The 21,573-nt window shown below is 36.7% G+C and overlaps 1 protein-coding gene across 1 annotated transcript in view; it reads left to right on the plus strand.

Annotated features, from left to right (window-relative positions):
- Positions 1-21,573, plus strand: part of ANAPC1 (anaphase promoting complex subunit 1) — a 131,023-nt gene that overhangs the window by 62,860 nt on the left and 46,590 nt on the right. Inside the window, exons 19-27 of the mRNA XM_011980520.1 lie at positions 1,552-1,820; positions 3,098-3,189; positions 4,959-5,107; positions 9,598-9,676; positions 10,290-10,326; positions 10,421-10,491; positions 12,842-13,020; positions 16,046-16,260; positions 18,554-18,672. Of these exons, the coding sequence (XP_011835910.1) occupies positions 1,552-1,820; positions 3,098-3,189; positions 4,959-5,107; positions 9,598-9,676; positions 10,290-10,326; positions 10,421-10,491; positions 12,842-13,020; positions 16,046-16,260; positions 18,554-18,672 (1,210 nt within the window). The remainder of the gene's footprint in view (positions 1-1,551; positions 1,821-3,097; positions 3,190-4,958; positions 5,108-9,597; positions 9,677-10,289; positions 10,327-10,420; positions 10,492-12,841; positions 13,021-16,045; positions 16,261-18,553; positions 18,673-21,573) is intronic.

Genomic DNA, 21,573 nt, shown 5'->3' on the forward strand with positions numbered 1-21,573 from the left:
TCCTTCCTTCCTTCCTTCCTTCCTTTCTTTTCGCTTCTTTTCTTTCTTTTCGCTTTCTTTCTTTCTTTTCTTTTCTTTCTTTTTTGAGACAGGGTCTCACTTTGTTGGCTGGACTGCAGTTATGCTATTGTAGCTGACTGAATCTCGAACTCCTAGGCTCAAGCCATCCTTCTACCTCAGCCTCCGAGTAGCTAGGACTACCGGTATGCACCATCATGCCTGGCTAATTTTTAAATTTTTTTGGTAGAGACAAGGTCTTACCATAATATGTTCCCCGGGCTGGTCTCAAACTCCTGGGCTTCAACAGTCCTCCTGCCTCTATCTCCCAAAGTGCTGCGATTACGGGTGTTAATTTTAATTTAATTTCTTTTAAATTAAAATTCACATCTGTAATTTTAATTTCTTTTGATTTAATTTCTTTTAAATTAAAATTCATGCCTGTAATCGCAACACTTTGAGGGATAGGGGCAGGAGGACTGCTTCAGCCCAGGAGTTTGAGACCAGCCTGGACAACAGATTATAGTAAGACCAGTTCTCTACCAAAACAATTTAAAAATTAGGCAGGCATGATGGCGTATACCTGTAGTCCTAGCTACTGGGAGGCTGAGGTAGGAGGATGTTAAACATTCTTTCATGTGCTCATTAGCTACTTATGTATCTTTTTGTGAAGTTTCTGTTCAAATCTTTACCTACTTTTAAATTAGATTTTAAAAAATATGTAAGCTGTTGAAGTTCTTTCCTGTTCTAGACATGAGTTCTTGACCGTATTTTCCCTTAGAATGTGGCTTTAACATTGTCTTTGATGAGTGGAATTTTTTATTTTAGTTATCCAATTTATTAGTTTTTTCTTTTATGGTTAGTTCTTTCTGTATCCAGTCCAAGAATTTTTAAGTTAGAATAACACACTATATTAAGCCTTATAAAAACACCAGTAAGTTCCAAGATCTGGAAATAGCATAAACCACATTCTCTGAACCAAATGCAGTAAATCACAAGTAGAACCAAAATAGACTGAATATTTGGAAAATGTAGTCTAATCAGTCTGAATATAAAAACCAGTTGATTATTAGATTATATTACTAGCCCTGGCATCTTATACATGTGGAAAGATGAATATATCAGCTGAATGCAGGTGGACCTTCCCTTTTACCAAAACACAGTTCAGTGTAGTGGCCCACTAACCTGCCATCTACTTTCCCTATAAAACCTAGCCTGAGATAATCTTAAATTTTCTCTCTCAATCTCTACCTAAATAGTATAATTCTTCTCCCAATGTCTTTCCTAAAAGGGCATGGTAAGATTTTTTTTTAATGTGTTTTAAAGGTGGCTTGCCGTAACATTTATAATTGGCATCTGGAAGTTGCTTGCTATTTTATAGTTACTTCATTCTTAGCATTGTCTTTTTTTTTTTTTTTAATATACTCTTAGATCAGCTTAATGTGAAAATGAAACTTGAATTGTTTTAAGTGAATTAATTATTAATTTTCTTTTCTAGTGATACTATAAGGAGGTTTTATTTAAAAAAATTAATATTCTTTTTATTCTTCTCAGGACTGGGAATATTTACTAAATTCAGACTACCACCAGAATGTTGAGTCTCATCTTTTGAACAGATCTTTATGTTTGAGTCCTTCAGAAGCTTCACAGATGAAGGATGAGGATTTTTCACAGAATCTCAGTCTGGATTCTTCTACACTTCTCTTTACTCACATACCTGCAATTTTTTTCGTTCTTCACCTTGTGTATGAGGAGCTTAAGTTGAATACTCTAATGGGAGAAGGAATTTGTTCACTTGTTGACCTTCTTGTTCAGTTGGCAAGGTAAATTTGTTTGTAGCTTAGAAACTGCCAGGAAGTCCTTAGATGACTGTCTTTTCCATGATATCACATGGGGACCTTGTAAATAAGTTTCTGAAATCTACCTTCTCAGAAAACTAGGGCATCTCCTGTAAACCACAGAGTTGTTTGAAAATACTGGTGTTATAAGGGCCTGTGAGCCATGCAGGGACTTTTAGTCTCTGTCCTGAGATTAGTGGAAGGTCACGAGAAAATGGAGATGACCTGCTCAGATTTTCGTTTTGACAGGATGGCTGGCTATACTGTGGTGGGAGTTCTAGAATAACATCTGCTGTTTTGTATTAATATCCACATTCAAATTGTGCTTTATAGTTGACAAAATCATAATTTACATATAAAGTCTCAAACAAGGTAAGTTTCCTATTTTAGTGATGAGGAAATTTGCCTAAATTTGTTTCCAGGGATATGAGTGTTTGATAGTTGCAGACTCATTTTGTTACGCTATCTTTGCTGCAATCTGAGGTTGTCCCTGTCTTTGAGGCATTCATAGTAGATCCACAGAATAATATGTTTCAACACTTTTCAACAGCTTTGAAGCACCTTGTGTATGGCTCAGAATTCTAGGGTCATATTTATGCGTTGTTTGACCTTTGTGACCTTTGGTGATAAAGAAGTTGAATTTGAATTGAAATGTCAACCTCTGAGTTAAGACATAGTACGTTTTCTAATTTCTGTTATCTTTTTTGAGATCTTGAAATTCATTCCTGAGACATGGCAATTTTAATCAATGGTAAATATCTCTTAGGATGTCATTACTATCATGAAAATTCTTTTGTAATTAATTTACAAACCATAATCATGGCTCTCTGAAATAAGTAATGTGTATGTTGTTTTATATTTTATCAGTTTTTTTTTTTTTAACATATTTTATCTTATTTAATCTTTAAAATTTCAGAGTAAGTTAGCTGGTATTGCCCCATTTTCTAGAAGAAAATACTGAGTTTTATAAACATGACTTATAGAAGGTCACACAGCTAGTAAATAGCAGAGGAAGAGCTAGATCACGGTGCTTTTACTGTAGTTTTACTTCCACAAAATTTAACTGGCAAGAAGAGATTGGGTTGCATTTGTCACACTGGGCACTTTAAAGTCCAAAAATACAATAAAGAGACTCTAGATTTGGTTATCTTCTTTCTCATAAGTAAGTTTTTAAATTGAAAGATTCAAGTAATGAGTCCTTCCAACTCTGTTGGGAGAAAGTGCTGTAATACCTTCTTTTTTACATGCTCTTACTGTTTTAGGGACTTAAAATTGGGACCTTATGTAGATCATTACTATAGAGACTACCCAACACTTGTCAGAACTACTGGACAAGTGTGCACAATTGATCCAGGTAAGTGGTTGTGCTTTTAAAGATTTTCTATACAGTGCAGTGACATTTCCTTGTATCTTTCTCAATGAATAGCAGAGGATGTATTTCTTACCATTAGCTTCTAAGTCAGGGACAATGTCTTTCCACCAGGCAGATTTTAGTTTGTAGTGCTTGTTTTCTGACACATAGTAAGCCATAATATCTTCAGTGTATGGGGAAAATTTTACCCATCCCTAAGGTTCTGACTTGCAAAAACTTAGAAAGAGCTTTCAGTGTCAAGGATGCTTTCTTTTTCTTTTTTTTTTTTTGAGACGGAGTCTCGCTCTGGCGCCCAGGCTGGAGTGCAGTGGTGCGATCTCGGCTCACTGCAATCTCTGCCTCTCGGGTTCACGCCATTATCCTGCCTCAGCCTCCTGAGTAGCTGGGACTGCAGGCACCCGCCACCACCCCTGGCTCATTTTTTTGCATTTTTAGTAGAGACGGGGTTTCACTGTGTTAGCCAGGATGGTCTCGATCTCCTGACCTCGTGATCTGCCCACCTCGGCCTCCCAAAGTGCTGGGATTACAGGTGTGAGCCACCGTGTCTGGCCACCAAGGATGCTTTTAACTTAGACTCGTACTGTCCAGTTAGTACCACTAACCATATGTTACTTAAATTAAATAAAGCATGTATTTCCTCAGTGCACTAGCTGCATTTTGAGAACTCAGTAGCCACATGGGGCTAGTGCTACCATACTGGACAGTGCAGATACAGACACAGAACATTTCCATCACCACTATACCATCCTAGACCCTGAGCTAAAGGTACTGAACGTTGGGGCCTAGTTGTTGGAACAGAGTTGAATCCTGGATGATTCTTTTGTTTTTTTTCACCTTTAGGGTTAGGACAAAAATTTTGGTTAGATTCCTTTTTTTTTTTTTTTTTTTGGAGACAGAGTCACACTCTGTTGCCCAGATGGGAGTACAGTGGTATGATCTCGGCTCACCGCATCCTCTGCCTTCCAGGCTCAAGCAAGTCTCCTGCCTCAGCCTCCCAAGTACCTGGGATTACAGGTTTATGCCACCACGCCTGGCTAATTTTTGTATTTTTAGTAGTGATGGGGTTTCACCATGTTGGCCTGGCTGGCCTTGAACTCCTGACCTCAAGTGATTCACCTGTCTCAGCCTCTGAAAGGACTGGGATTACAGGTGTTAGCCACCGCACCCAGCCTTTAGTTAGATTCTTTATATGCCTTGGGAACAAGAGTTTGCTAAATTTCCATCCAGGATGAGATAAAAATATAAGTCATTTAAATTCTGTGTTTAATAACATAGTCACTTTTTTACTGTGGCAGAAAATATGAAGCATTTTGGAGAATATGGAAAAATATTATTCTGTTTTTTTTTTGTTGTTGTTGAGACAGAGTCTCTCTCTGTCTCCCAGGCATGATCTCGGCTCACTGCAACCTCCACCTCCGGGGTTCAAGCGATTCTTCTGCCTCAGCCTCCCAAGTAGCTGGGACTACAGGTGTGCACCACCGGGCCCAGCTAATTTTTTTTTGTATTTTTAGTAGAGACGGGGTTTCACCATGTTGGCCAGGCTGTTCTCTTAACTCCTGACCTTGTGATCCACCTGCCTTGGCCTCCCAAAATACTGGGATTACAGGCGTGAGCCACCGCACCCGGCTGGAAAAATATTATTCTAGTTGTTTCAGAATGACAGGTAACTGTTGATCATCTTCTGTTTAAAATAAAATAATGTTGTCTTAATGTATTTTTGTGTCTTTTTGAATATTTATCTAATTTTAAAGGTCAAACAGGATTTATGCATCATCCATCATTTTTTACTTCTGAGCCACCAAGCATTTATCAGTGGGTGAGTTCTTGTCTGAAGGGTGAAGGAATGCCACCTTATCCTTACCTCCCTGGAATCTGTGAAAGAAGCAAACTCGTAGTCTTGGTATGTATGAGGAGTGTTACTACCTATCTCCTTTTTCTTTTAAAATTTAGTTTTAAAAAGTACACCTAATATTAAGTTTTTCTTCCTGTGTATAGTTCTGTGAATTTCAGTATGTGTATAGATTCATGTGATTACTGCAATTAGGATAGGGAACATTTACATCACCCTCAGAAATTTCTCTCATGATTTTGAGATTCATCCAAGTTGTTTCCTGTATCAACAGTTCGTTGCATTCTGTGACCAATTAGTAGTTTATTGCATGAATGTGCCATGTTGGTTTTCCATTCAAGATAATTGGGTTGATTTCAGTTTTTAGTAATTGTAAATGTAGATGCTGTCAGTATTCATGTTCAGGGTTTTATGTGAACGTAAGTTTTGCTTTCTTTAGGACAGGTACCTAGGAGTAGGATCGATGGGTCATATAGTTAAGTTTATGTTTTGTTTTTAAAGAAACTGTCAGCTGTTTTTGAGTGGCTCTTCCATTTTACATTTTTACCAGCAATATTTAAGAGGTCATTTACCTGCATTCTTGTTGGTGTTTGGTATTGTCACTCTTTTTTGTTTTTTTCTTTCTGAGAGATGTGTAGCTATACCTCATTGTGGCTTTAATTTGCATTTTCCTAATGGCTAATGATGTGTTGAGGGTTCTAGGTATGACGTCTTGTCAGATATGTGGTTTGCAGATATTTTCTTTTAGTTTCTACCTTGTCTTGTTTCCTCATTCTCTTAATACGTCGAAGAGCAAAAGTGTTTAATTTTGATGAAGCTAGTTTATCTGTATTTTTCTTTAATGGATGTTGCTTTTAGTGTCATGTCTAATAATTCTTCGTTTAACATCAGGTTTTGAAGATTTTCTCCTGGGTTTCTTTATATGTTTTACATTTAGATCTCTAATCCATTTTGTTAATTTTTTATAACGTGTCAGGTTTTAAGTCAAGGTTTTTATTATTTCATTTGGATATCCAGTTCTTTCAGCACTATTTTTTGAAAAGACTATCCTTTCTCTATTGCATTTGCACTTTTGTCAAAAGTCAATTTGGCCACATTCTTGTGTGTCTATTTCTGGACTTTCTATTCTGGTTCATTGATCTTTGTGGCTGTCTATGCTGTAATTACTGTAGCTTTATAGTAAGTCTTAAAATTGATTAGCGTTACTCCTCCCTTCATTACTCTTCTTGCCTTTTCATACTGATTTTATTTTTATTTTTATTTTTGAGACAGAGTCTCGCTCTGTCACCCAGGCTAGAGTGCAGTGGCGTGATCTCAGCTCACTGCAATCTCCACCTTTCAGGTTCCAGCAATTCTCCTGCCTCAGCCTCCCAAATAGCTGGGATTACAGGATCCCGCCACCACGCCTGACTAATTTTTTGTGTTTTTAGTAGAGACAGGGTTTCACCATATTGTCCAGGCTGGTCTTGAACTTTCAACCTCAAGTGATCCGCCTGGCTCAGCCTCCCAAAGTGCTGGGATTACAGGTGTGAGCCACCGCGTCTGACCCATACTGCTTTTATAATCAGCTTGTCTATAGCTACAAAAAAAATCCTGCTGAAATTTTTTTCAAAGAAACACATCTTTATTTATTTTAATTATTTTTTGTTTACTTTGAGCTGTAAATCTCATTAATTATTTATTTTTAGAAATTAGTTTGTTGTTACTGGTTAATACATGTCCAAGATCAAACCTTCATATAGAACCAAAGGACTGTAACAGCAGGTAAGGAAAGTTTCTTGGCATACCTGTTCCTCAGTCCCCCCATCGTGGAGCAGCCTGCTCATAGGCCCCATTGTGGGCCTTTCTAGGTGGAATCTTCCCAGGCTTGCAGGAGAACCACATGCTTTTGTCCCTTCTCTCAAATGTTGGCAGACTGTAAATGTCTTTGCCCCCTGCCCTTCTTTTTCTTTACGTTTTGCTCTGCTTCATGGTGAGAAGCACTTCAGAGTCTCCCGGATGGCTCCAAAACAGACATACAGAATGGTGGTTCTGTTTAAAAAACACAGATTTTTTTTAATGGTAGCAAAATATATATAACGTAATATTTGTTGTTGAAATTGTTATTATTATGTTTTGAGACGGAGTCACTCCGTTGCCCACACTGGAGTGCAGTGGCACAATCTCGGCTCACTGCAACCTGCGCTGCTCAGGGTCAAGCGATTCTCCTGCCTCAGCCTCCCGAGTAGCTGGAATTACAGGCGTGAGTCACCAAGTCTGGCTAGTTTTTGTATTTTTAGTAGAGATGGGGGTTCACCATGTTGGCCAGGCTGGTCTTGAACTCCTGACCTCAGGTGATCTGCCCACCTTGGCCTCCCAAAGTGCAGGAGTTACAGGCATGAGCCATTGTGCCTGGCCTGAAATTATTTTTGAGTATACAATCCAGTGGCATTGAATACATTCACATTGTTATGTAGCCATCACCACTGTCCATACCCAAGACTTTTTCATCATCCGCAACATAAATTCTGTACCTATTAGACAGTGACTCCCCATTCCCCTTCCTCCCAGGCGCTAGTAATTCTGTTCTGTTTCTCATGAATTTGTCTCTTGTAAGTACCTCGTATTATGGGAATCATACAGTGTTTGTCTCTCTGTGTCTGGCTTATTTCAGTTAGCATAATGTTTTCAATGTTCATCCATATTGTAGCATCTATCAAAATTACATTGTTTTAAAGGCAGTATTCTATATACTACTCCATTGTATGGATACACCACAATGTATCATTTTATCTGATGATGGACACTTGGGTTGTTTCCACTTTTTGGCTATTATGAATAGTGCTGCTGTGAACCATGGGTGTGCAAATATCTGTTCAAGTCTCTGCTTTCAATTCTTTTTAATATATACTGGGTGGTGGAATTGCTGGGTCATATGGTAGGTAGTTTGATGTTTAACTTTTTGAGGAACTGCTAGACTCATTTTCGTAGTGGCTATACCGTTTTACATCCTTACCAGTAATGCAAGAGGAAGGGTTCCAGTTTCTCCACAGTCTTGCCAACACATACTATTATTTCCTATTTGTTTTTTAAAAATTATAGCCATCCTAGTATTTATGAAGTGATATCTCGTTTTGATTTGCATCCTTAATGATTAGTGATGTTGAACATATTTTCATGTGTTTATTGGCCATTTATGTATCTTCTTTGAAGAAATATCTATGCAAATCTTTTGTATATTTGAAAATTGGATTTTTATTTTTGAGTTTAGGCATTTTTATGCTCTGGATATTAATGTATCAGATACATAATTTGCAAATACTTTCTCCCATTCTGTAGGTTTTTCTCTGAATGTCTTTTCTGTAAAACTGGCATGAGTACTCAGTTTATCTCTCTGGCCTTTCATCTTAGTTTTATCCTCTTGGTATTCCTTTATAACTTGTCAGCTCAGAGATCTATTTATAAAAATATGAATTTATTTTATTTATGAAAATAACTATTTATAAAAATATGAACTTTTTTATTTTTATTTTTTTAACTTCTGTTTTTTTTTTTTTTTTTTGGAAATGGAGTATTGCACTGTTGCCCAGGCTGGAATGCAGTGGCACAATCTCCGCTCACTGCAAGCCCCGCCCCCCAGGTTCATGCCATTCTCTTGCCTCAGCCTCCCGAGTAGCTGAGATTACAGGTGCCCGGCTAATTTTTTGTATTTTTAGTAGAGACGGGGTTTCACCGTGTTAGCCAGGATGGGCTCGATCTCCTGACCTCGTGATGTGCCCACCTCAGCCTCCCAAAGTGCTGGGATTACAGGCGTGAGCCACCATGCCCGGCCGAATTTATTTTTATTTATAAAAATATTCTGAAAATATCAACAGAAGCCCTTGTTGATAGGTTTTTATTTTCATCATTATATGTTTTATTGGACTTTATTTTTTTTTTCCCCCTAGGCAAGATCTTATTCTGTCACCCAGGCTAGAGTACAGTGACGCAATCATGGCTCACTGCAGCCTCAGCCTCCCTGGGCTTAAGCAATCCTTCCACCTCAGCCTCCTGAGTAACTGGTACCGCAGGTGCATACCATCACACCTGGCTAATTTTTGTATTTTTAGTAGAGATGGGGTTTTGCCATGTTGCCCAGGCTGGTCTTGAACTCCTGACCTCAAGTGATAAATTTTTTTTTTATGTGATGTTTAGCTAATGAGACATTTGTAGTAACCTTCTAGCTTATGGTGGCTCTTTTCTATTGAGTCACTTGTATATGTATATATGGGAGGCTGAGGCAGAAGGATTGCTCCAGGTCATGAGTTTGAGCCCAGCCTGGGCAACACAATGAGACTCCGTCTTTACAAAAAATAAAAATAATAAATAAAAAAATTAGCTGGGCATAGTGGTGCATGCCTGTAGTCCTAGCTACTCTGGAGGCTAAGGCAGGAGGATTGCTTGAGTCAAGGAATTTGAGGCTGCAGTGAGCTCTGATTGTGTCACTGCACTCCAGCCTGGGTGACAAAGTGAGATGCTGTCACTGAAAAGAGAAAAATAATGTTAATTTTCTTCTTTTTCAGAGTATTGCGCTGTACATACTTGGTGATGAGAGCTCGGTTTCTGATGAATCCTCACAGTATTTAACCAGAATAACTATAGGTAAGTTGGTGTAATGTTAGGCCTTTGGAAACAAATTTTTGTAAATGTCAATATCAGAATTGAAGAAAGAATTGAATTTTTCTTGTTTGCTTTAGCAGCCATGTCTTACGTTTTTAGTACTGTTCTGGTCTGTTGTGGTCTGTTGTCCACAGCTGATTTTCAGGTATCAGGATTACTTAAAAATCTAACACATCTTGTATTTTCAGTGTGGGTAAAAAGGCCTATTTTAGCCTCAAGGAAATTATTATACCATTGACTCTTGAACAACATGAGTTTGAACTGTGTGAGTCCACTTACAATGAAATTCTTTTCTGCCAAATGCAGATAGAAAATGCAGTATTCTCTGATGTGAAACCCATATGCAGGTTCCGCAGGGCCTATTGCAGGACTTGAGCATGCATGGATTTGGGTACACATAGCATGTCCTAGCCAGTCCCCTGAGTATTCTGAAGGCCTTGACTGTAGTTTTCAGCCTGCCATAGTATTGCTTATTTTATTATTTTTTTAGATGTTGTTTGCTAATGGATTCTTATTTTCAAATGTCTTCTGCATGTTACATGTTTTCTTTACCAGGATGACTATCAAAATTAAGTTTCATTTTGTTGCCTTTTAGCCCCCCAGAAGTTGCAAGTAGAACAAGAGGAAAACAGGTGACTTTTATTTAGACTGTGCTTTTATGTCAAACACTTAAAACAATATTATTTACTGTTCTGCTTAATAACTTTATGTTTTATTCTCTTATAGGTTTAGTTTCAGGCATTCTACGTCCGTTTCTAGTCTAGCTGAAAGATTGGTTGTCTGGATGACTAATGTAGGTAAGAGCTTCTTTGTTACCTCCTAACTAGGCTCTGCTTCCTCCAGACTAGCTAGAACTGGAAGGCATGAGGAGAGAGGAGCTCTGGCTTTGTGAAAAGGCCTCACAAGGTTGAGATTATGGTTCTTCAAGCCATATTCTTTTTTTCTCGACAATCTCAGAAGTTCCATATAATAATATTTGGGATACCAGCTTTTTATCTTGGTGCATAAGGTATCTTTATTTGCCATTACATTGGACCATTTGAGGCGGTGGCTATGTAAGCCGGTCTCTGAGAATGGAGAACTCTAATCACCCTACATACACACCTGAAATCATTGTGATACTCAGATATCAGAAATGGGTGGTTTTGGCAAAGTCTAATAATATATACATTTCAGGGTATACTTTTGAAGGATAAATGCACTTTTGAAGGGATTTCAGGCACCAGGATGACCATTAAAGTGGGAAGAGGAAGAGGGAGGAAAAGAGTTCTATATTCCCTATTCCCCAAACCTATGCTCCTCGGTTTTAAATTAAGTAAAATCCCAAAAAAATTCTTTTTCACAAGGAACTGAAAAACACAATTAAAAATTACTGCCACAAAGACATGATTTTAAAAATGAGGATGCTATATAGGATGTATGTTAAAAAGTAAAGTTTTAATGAATATTAAAAGATGTTTTTTGAAGTCTTAAGTATGTTCTAAATGACGTTTCTGACAGGTTTTTTTTTTTTCTTTCATTTCACCTTAAGAATGACAATAACTGTTGCATACTGTACATACAGGATACCTATGCTGAAAAATACTGGATGAGTTCTCTCCATTTGTATATTGCATAATATTTAATAAGTGTTATTCTCATATAAGGAACATTTTTTGCCTCAATAGTTAATCAACTTTTTAAATTATAATGCATAATATTATAAAATTTAGAAAGTCATTATAAGAAAAACATGATTTAATTAACCTGAGGATAAAAAAATTTTAAATATGAAATATGGTGTACTTACAAAATAATATGTCAGACGTATATGTTTGTTTTAGAGAATGGTACAAAAGTGAGTATTGATGTACTGGTCACCCACCTCTAGAAAGAGGACATTACCCACATAGTAGAAGGTCCTTACATATCTGTTCTTGGATGTTCCCCTCCTGTCACATACCCCAATATTATAGGGAACCACTGCACTACCTACATTTTGTGTTACCTTACTTTTGTTTTTTTTTATAGTTTTACGTCTTTATAAGTTGCTAGGTTTTATGTAGTTTTGAACATACATAGATGGAAATATATGTTCCTTTTTCTTCACTCAACTTTATCTTTTAAAGAGTCATCTATGTTGACTCATGTAGCAGTAGCAGTGGGTCATTCATTTTCTCTGATATATAGATTACTTTGTTGGAACATATCACAATTTAATTACCCATTCTATTGATGATAGACAATGGGACTCGCCCCTTTCTCCATCTCTTTTTTTTTTCTGTAACAAAACAGTATTGCTAATGAATATTTTCATACCTGTGTCTTAGTGTACATGGGTATAAATTTCTGTATGGCTGTTGACAGATCAAATGGGTGGACCTACCTATACATATCAACTGTTTTCCAAAGTGGTTGTACCAGTTTACACTACCGTTGACTATTTATAGGAATTATTGTTGTTTGGGCCAGGTGCGGTGGCTCACACCTATAATCCCAGTACTTTGGGAGGCCGAGGCAGGTGGATCACGCGGTCAGGAGCTCGAGACCATCCTGGCTAACACGGTGAAACCCTCTCTCTACTAAAAACATACAAAAAAATTAGCCGGATGCGGTGGTGGCCACCTGTAGTCCCAGCTACTCAGGAGGCTGAGGCAGGAGAATGGCGTGAACCCAGGAGGCGAAGCTTGCAGTGAGCCTGAGATTGCGCCACTGCACTTCCAGCCTGGGTGACAGAGCGAGACTCCATCTCAAAAAAAAAAAAAAGAGAAAAAAGAATTATTGTTGCTCTACATAGTTGCCAACACTTGGTATTGATTGGCTTTGACATTTATATTTCTCAGTGGCTTTAATTTGCATTTTCCTGATCACTAATTAGGTAGAGCATCTTTTCATATGCATTTTGCCCATTTATGTTTCCCTTTCTAGGAAATGTCTTTTTGTCCTTTGTATTTTTCTATTAGATTGTCTTTTTTTCTTTAGGTTTTCACAAGTTCTTTCAAAGAGGCTGCTTATACTAATCCCTGATGTCAAGACATTAGTCTGGTAGTAAGATGAATAAAATGAATTTATTTGTCAGGATAGATATTGTTGCCAACTTCAGTCAGGATAATTGTGGTAGTGGCAAATCTAAATTAAAATTTTTTCTCCTTTCCTTTAACTATAAAGGATTCACTTTAAGAGATTTGGAAACCCTTCCCTTTGGAATTGCTCTTCCCATCAGAGACGCAATTTATCACTGTCGTGAGCAGCCTGCCTCAGACTGGCCAGAAGCTGTCTGTCTCTTGATTGGACGTCAGGATCTTTCCAAGCAGGCCTGCGAAGGAAACTTACCCAAAGGGAAGTCTGTGAGTATCAACATGGAAAGTTCAGAGTTCCAATTTTAGCCTTAAATAAAATCATAAAGTAGAAATGTTCTTCATTTTCCTTTAAGGCTTTTTCTAAGTATATATATCAGCTTGTCTTTTATATTATATGCCATATGGGGTTTCTAATTGTACGCATCTTATTAATTGTAAGTTGAGCATAGGAGCAGGAGATTTTGTGAATGTTCTATCTTGTGCCTGGATCTTTCTTTGCCTTGAGTCAGGACAAGTCCTGAGTGTAGTCGTGGAGACTACCATGGCTGTTTCCCTACTTGTACCACATTAGTAACTAACCACTTTGTAATTATTACATAGGAAAAGGGAGAGCACATATATCCTGAATTTGGATGGGTAATTATATATAAATATTTTCTACTGCGTATTTTTTGATGTGTTGAATTTTTTGAATTTAACCTTTTAAATAGGTGTAAACATACTTGTTTAATCACATAAAACTGTAGCCCCAGGGAAAACATGTGTTTTTTTCACTAGAATTGTTTAAAAAGATGTCTTAAGCTATCCCTCCTAAAATACTGTCTTTCATCAATCTTCAAGTTTGTTTTTTTTTTAAAATGCATTCTAGGAATCCTGCAAGTAGAAAGTAAAATTATTTCATTACTCTCCAATTATCTTTTTAAGTCATCCTCTCTTAAAAGTTGAAAAGGAAACTTTTAAAACTTATTCTAGAATTCTAGGTAACTTTAAAAAATAAACAGTAGAATCTCATCAAGGAAGATTCAGGAATAATAATTCCACTCCTGGTGACTCTTTTATGTTCATGTCCGTGAGAAGACAGTGTGGGAATTTGGCCTTACCTCTTAGTAGCTTTTGAATCAATACATAATAATCAGTACATTGTAACTATGAGTCACCTTAGGTCTTATTACTGCTTCTTCAGAGCCTATATCAAAACTTATTCCTAACCTCACAGTTGCCTAATGAGTACCCATGCTGGAGTCAGTTTCCATGGGCATCTGATTCTCCAGCAGGGTCATCCCAGTGCATCTCTCCCTTAATCTGCGTCTCAATCACAGCTGTTTGTTGAATTAGTATTTATATCCTGTTTTAAACAGAAAACAAATCTTTTTGCTTATAATATGGCTTTCCTGTGAGAGAGAGCAGTTCAGCACCATTAGCATGAAAACATTAATCTGTATTTGAATGTCATCTTAAGTAATTCTGTCTAAATACAGTTTGTTCAGTTATTTGAGGCTACATTTTATAACTAATCCCATCTAAATTTATTTTGTCACTATTTGAGACTGTATTTTATAGCTAACTCACCCATTAGAATATAGTTTTTTTAAAATTAGATATTTTATAGGAACCAAAATGAATTTTTAGGAACTAAAAGTGATTATTTGGTCATATCTACTTTTTTTTTTTTTTTCATGCTAACCTTGTTGTTTTCATATTAAATGTTGCAAAACTTTAACATTTCAACTCGGAGTTAATCTTTTGTTAAAAGAGTATAATACTGTTTTTGAGGGAATATGATATGATTCCATGCAGTTCACATCTGTGTTGCAGTTAGGTTTAATTATTTGGACTGGGAAGCGCCATATTAAAGCACATGCTGGGCTTATGAGAACATGATGACAGTCAAGGAATTTACCCTCTTACTTGTTTTGCTGCAGTTCAGTACTTTTCCTTCTAAGAAATTTTTATTGGAAACACATTTTAAAAAAATAATGAAAACTGGCTTGGTGAGGTGGCTCGTGCCTGTGATCTCAGCACTTTGGGGTGGCCAAGGTGGAGGACTGCTTGAGCCCAGGAGTTTGTGACCAGCCTAGGCAACATAGTGAGACCTCATCTCTACTTAAACAATTTTTAAAAAAAATTTAGCCAGGTGTGGTGGTATGTGCCTATAGTCCTAGCTGTTTGGGAGGCTGAGATGGGTGGATCTCCTTGAGGTCAGGAGTTCAAGACCAGCCTGGTCAACAGGGCAAGACTCTGTCTCTACAAAAAACAAAAAAAATTAATCTGGATGGGTGGTACACATACGTAGTCCCAGCTACTCGGGAGGCTAAGGGGGAAAGATCGCTTGAGCCCAAGAGGTGGAGGTTGCAGGGAGCCATGATCCCACCACTGCACTTCCGGCCTGAGTGACAGAGTAAGACCCTGTCTCAAAAAAAAAAAAAAAAAAAGAAAAAGAAAAAATAATGAAGTCCAACCATGATCCTATCTATTTAAGTGTAAAGTAAGAAAGTATTTTATTGTGTGACTTCCCCCAACCCTTGGTGTATATCCTTTCAGGTTTTTTTCCTTCTCCTTCTATTAATGAACAGACAGTATTTAAATTAGCATTATTAGCAGTGACTAGTATTCACACTCTACTTGCAATAATTTGTTTCTTTTTTAAAATGATCAGGATGTAGTTTTTTTTATAGTTTATTCAGAATATTTCTCTGCTTGTGTCCAGCCTCTTGACTGTTGTCCTAAATTTAAATTTTCCCCCTCATTTCACGTAGCAAATATTTCTAAGTAGGGAATATAGTACTTTTGTTTGTTTGTTTTGATTTTTGTTTGTTTGTTTGAGACAGAGTCTCACTCTGTCACCCAGGCTGGAGTACAGTGGCGTGATCTCGGTTCACTGCAACCTCTGCCTCCCGTGTTCAAGTGATTCTTCAACCTCAGCTTCCCCAGTAACTGGGACTACAGGAGTGCGCCACTGCATCTGGCAAGCTAATTTTTGTATTTTCAGCAGAGACCAGGTTTCACTGTGTTGGCCAGGCTGCTCTGGAACTCCTGACCTCAGATGATCCGCCTGCCTCGGCCTCCCAAAGTGCTGGGATTACAGGCGTGAGCCAGCAATATAGTACTTTTTAAAAAGATTTGTAGAGTCGAGTCCTGGTATATATTGCAGCCCCAACCCATCCCTGCTTTGGAAAACGTATTTTCTCTGTGCTTACTGTAGTCATGGAACATCAGTCTCTGTTTTTTCGTGTTCAGTAAGTGCTTGTTGACTGCTTTTTAAATTATTATTACAATAAAGTCTGTTACTCAGGTGCTCTCATCAGATGTTCCTTCAGGAACAGAAACTGAGGAGGAAGATGACGGGATGAATGACATGAATCACGAGGTCATGTCATTAATATGGAGTGAAGATTTAAGGGTACAGGATGTGCGAAGGCTTCTTCAGAGTGCGCATCCTGTCCGCGTCAACGTAGTGCAGTACCCGGAGCTCAGCGACCACGAGTTCATTGAAGAAAAGGAAAACAGGTGAAAGAAAACACTGTGCACTATCTCTTGTCATGTTTTATTGTTACATTTGGGTCTTGTTTATATTTGTTTTTCCTTCAAGTTTTTAGCATTTAAAACCCTAAAGAGATTTAAAAGATACTTTCAAGTTAAAATGTGCCCTCTGTTTTAAGCTTTCATCCGACTTCAACAAACCACGTGTGTTAGCAAAATATCTTTGGCTTTTGAGGACATAATGGTTATATTTCAGATCTTCCTCCTCTTGAAATACGTATAACAATTTACTCTTTAGAAAAGGTGAATGTAAAACCATTTTGCCTGGTAGTTCCCTTAAGAATTTACAAACAAAGAAAACACTGGCCTTGTTTTTCTGTGTCTTGGTCAGGAATAAATTTTGAGGTTAGTGGGGTTTTTAGTGTAGTTTAAACTTACATCAGTATTTTTTTTTTTGATATGATAGATAATACTCCAAATAAATAGATAAAGCAAACTAGATAAGCCTTCTTCTGCCACTCCCCTGCACAGGATACATCCCTTGATACATTTTAAGACTCAGTGGTAAACGACATCACATGCCTGTGCCATTCCAGAGCTATTCTCTTGGGACACTTCTATTTTAAAATTCTCTCCTGTTCTTTTATCTGCTTGTGTCTATTGTCTGTCATTCATCTGCCACTGTTTTCTAGTTCTCCTTACTTTTTTTATGGTACTGCTTTGAGGGGAAGGGTCACCCACATTCAGCCACAGGCTGCTGAAGATCTGAATTAGTTGTGATTTCCCTATCAACTGTTTCTTCCCCACATGTCCCCAGTTATTAGTCGCCTGTGAATAAGGAGATGGAGTGACTTGAGTTTAGAGCTAGGATTTATGAGCATGACCTCTAGAGCCAGGCGTGGCCATGCTGTGCTGGGTGACTTTGGTTAAGTTACTTTACCTCTTGTTGCCTCAGTTGCCTCATCTGTAAAAATAGGCATTCCTCATGGGATGGTGCTATGTATCAAGTGAATTATTTTTACATAGCACTTAGAATACTGCCCAGTACATAGTAGAGCTCAGTGCAGTCAGCCAGTATTAGTAGTAGAGTGCATTGATTCTAAGATGCAAATTTTTTCACTTTTTAATATCTCTGAAATCAGATGTGTATTTCAGTGAATAGGTGTAATGCTTTAATTGGCAGTGCTTTTTCTTAGTATCTCATGAAATAATGATACATCTTATCAGTGGCATCTTATATTCAGGGGATATAATATTGTTCTCATTATAATTGTGTTACTTCTGCAAAGTTGAAGTGAATTATGTATACGATTTCCTCTAAAAAAATTCTATGGGCTGCAGCAGCCTCTTGGTTTTGAATTTTCCTGATCCCAAATTAATGTGGCGGTTGTGTTCCCAGAGAATCTTTAAGACAGAAAAAGTTTTCTTTCCAGTTAGCTAGAAAAGCAGTTATGTGTGTCCGGTTAAGGAGGAAGTATGGTTATGAATAGCTTTGTCTGCAGAGAAGATGTTCGTCACTTGTCAGCCTCTAAAGGGATGTTTCTGTGTCTTCAGATATAACTTGTGTAAGCATTTCTTAGTTATAAATGCCCTACTTCCAAAATTTCTGTTAGTTTTTTTTAAGTAGCTATATGGAATGTTAAGCTGTTTTAACATAGGAACAAGTTGAAGAGTTGTATATTAATTTCACAGTAGAGCCCACAGAAACCATTTTAACCTTGAACATACCTGATATATAATGGTATTAGTCCTATAAATCTAGTCATCATGTAAGTGAAACCAGTCTGTATTTCCTGTGGAGCCATCATGAAATCCATTCACCTCTAATATAGGGACCTTGTTTCTTTTCTTGTGTACAGGCCACAGAAATGGCACTTCTGAGGCTGTATTGGCAAAAAGGGATGGGAGGAGGATCCCACATGTACTGAGGACAGCTAGACTGAAATTAACACAGTGATAAAAAACCCCAAAAGTACTGTATTTTCCTTTGAGAAGGTTAGCATCCGTTGGAGTGGAATTTTAAATTTCTTTTTTTTTGAATGCCTAGAGACAGTTGGCTTGGTTTATAGGCCAGGTGGTTTTCATTCAATGTAAATATGAAACAAAACAAAGGAAATATGTCTGTCCCTAAGAGTGTAATAGGAACAAGAATATTAAAATGAAAATAATCATGTTTGGGTGGTTCACTCACATCTTTGTATGAATTTAGTTTGAGACAACTTCATCTTACATAGAATACCTTTTGAAATATTTACAGATGATATTTCCATTGTGCTTTGCTGTAAAAATTTTCACATGTTGGTTTTTACTTTAATTACAGATTGCTCCAATTGTGTCAGCGAACTATGGCTCTTCCTGTAGGACGAGGAATGTTTACCTTGTTTTCGTACCATCCTGTTCCCACAGAGCCGTTGCCTATTCCTAAATTGAATCTGACTGGTATGTTAAATTCTGGACTCAATGAGAAAGGAAAATGATTAAGTACATGCGTTAAGTGTAGTTCTTTAAATTAGTTAAGATGAAAGAAATGCTCCCTCTATCCCCATTGATTTTAAATATTCCTAATAGCTGCTATAGTGGTTATCAAAGCTCAAATACCACATCAAACTAAACCTCGAGAGAAGCAGATTATAGCTCATTACTCATTTTTGCTTTTTAATGAGGTGATCTCAAGATATAAAAAGTCACTTGGAGAAGTTCAGAAAGATATTATTGATAATGACGAGTATTAAATTTTGAATAATCTTAAGTATAATATATAAAAATATTTAGTCTTAAAATGTCTTATGTCATAGTTTGAACAGATGATCATTGTATAAATCAAGGAATGTACTAAGCAAAAAGAGAAAAAAATGGTTACTTACAGTATTCCCACTCTTCTGCGTCACTCCTTTTAACATTTTAGTATATATGTTTCCCAAGTTTATTTCCACATATTTATAATTTTATATTTGTTTAATTATCAGAAAATTTAAATCTATTTTAGTTATTTTTCTTAAAATTTACAGTGAACATCCTTTTATATTTAGCAAATGTATGTGTTTATAATTATGTGTATGTATTGTATACATACATGTGTTTTTAATTGATACATTCATTTTTATTTGCTTCTGAGTATTTCATTCAGTGGATATACCATAGTTTACAGAAGCAGCCTGGTATTGTTGAAAATTACAGTTTTTGATACTATAAACATTGTTGGGGCGTATTTGTCCTATGTACTTAGACGCAATACTTAGAAGTAGAACTCTTAGGACACCAAGCTGAATGGTTTTAAGGAACATGTCAAATTGCTTTTCTGGTTGGCATGAGTTTTTATTTCTGCCATATGTAACTGTAGTTATAGTCTTGATTACAGTGAGTTTTATAGTGCATGTCCACCTAATGCTGATTTGAATGTGTTCTGAAGGTGACAATTGCATAGTTGAAATTACCATTGAAACTCTATTGTAGTATATATGGTTTTGTGAAACCTGTACAAAATGTATGTATAATGTATGTAGTAGTGTATTATATATATAGTAGTATATAAAGTATAATGTAATGTATAATAGTATATAATATATGTGAACATAATCGTACAGTATTTTAAATTGCATACTTTAAAAAATCCAGAGTTCCACTCAGATTTGTGAAAAGCGTGTGCTTTGAGCAGCATGCAGGAAATGAGATTGACTAAGTGAAGAACACATTCCCATCTCCATATCATGCTTATTCTGAGCCCTAATCTCATTAAGGGACATAGTGAGCAGAGTTGCTTTTAATATTTAAATTGTCTCAGAGGTGAAGCACCAGTGGCAAAATCGTAACAGTTATTGATTCTTGATGGAAGGCATGGTATATAGATGTTCATTTTAGTAGTCTTTCCAACTGTTTATATGAAAGATTTCATAGAATAAATGTGGGTTAAAAAGAAAATCTCATGCAAAATTGGCAGATGTTAAAATGTATTCAATCTGGGTGATTTAGTACTCAAGTGATACTTGGGTGGGTTCTAAAAAATATATACATGCATCTTTTTTTCTGAATACATTTAATTGAATTTGCATGATTTAAAATGTGCTTATGACATTAATCCAATGTTTTATTCTTTTAGTCATTCTGGTAGGCCAACAAGAAAGGTTACCTATTAATTTAGGAAAAAATATTTTCTTAAATAGTTGCTTAATCCACACTGATGTGACCTGTTGTACTTCTGTATGTTGTCATTGTCACTGAAGGAAATTTACCTCACCCTTTGCATTTTATTTTCTCTCGTGTGTGAGTGTTATGTCTTATGCATATGATGAATGAAAGTTTTAGAAAGGTTATTCAGTTTTTCCATATTGATATGTCTGCCTTTTTTGAGAAAGTGCAAGTGTAACTTACGAACTTATCACTCATTGTGGTGCTGTCTAATACTAGCAGTTGAGTTAGCTTTTAGGTACAAAAAGCGTTTAGTAAAGACAAATTAGTCTTACTTTGTGCTTTGTGTGTATATGTATACATGCTACAAATAAGACACTCTACATCTACTTAAAATTTATTTTACATAACATCTTAGAACTCTTTTAAAATGATATTTTTTTTTTTTTTTTTTTTTTTTTTGAGACGGAGTCTCGCTCTGTCGCCCAGGCTGGAGTGCAGTGGCCGGATCTCAGCTCACTGCAAGCTCCGCCTCCCGGGTTTACGCCATTCTCCTGCCTCAGCCTCCCAAGTAGCTGGGACTACAGGTGCCCGCCACCTCGCCCGGCTAGTTTTTTGTATTTTTTAGTAGAGACGGGGTTTCACCGTGTTAGCCAGGATGTCTCGATCTCCTGACCTCGTGATCCGCCCGTCTCGGCCTCCCAAAGTGCTGGGATTACAGGCTTGAGCCACCGCGCCCGGCCTAAAATGATATTTTCAAAGCTCCAGTGAACTGGATAACTTTATGCAGTAGTTAAAATATTTATGTTAATTATTTTATCTGTGACTTAAGACAATATTCAAAATATATATAAAAAGATTCAATATTTGCTGTATATAATGTAGATCAAAAAGAAAAGAATCAACAAAAAATTCATAGAGAACATATAGCATTGTGAACATATAATTTACATTGCTTTTAAATAAATGGACCGTAAAAGTAAATCTAGTGAATGCCCTTTTGAAGTTCACTGGGTGACTCAAGTCTATAAAAGGATGCTTTTTATAAAGCTATCTCTAAACATTTTGAACAATAGCATATAATTAGATGTCTGTATCTGTATGTATATATATAGAGAGAGAAAAAAAAAGAGGAGGGGGGCATATATAGGTAAGAGCTGTAGCAGATTTATTTAGGTTCTTGTTTTTTTTTTTTGTTTTTTTTTTTTTTTTTTT

The sequence above is a fragment of the Mandrillus leucophaeus genome, unplaced genomic scaffold, assembly GCF_000951045.1.
Source record: "Mandrillus leucophaeus isolate KB7577 unplaced genomic scaffold, Mleu.le_1.0 Scaffold214, whole genome shotgun sequence".
NCBI classification, from domain to species: domain Eukaryota; kingdom Metazoa; phylum Chordata; class Mammalia; order Primates; family Cercopithecidae; genus Mandrillus; species Mandrillus leucophaeus.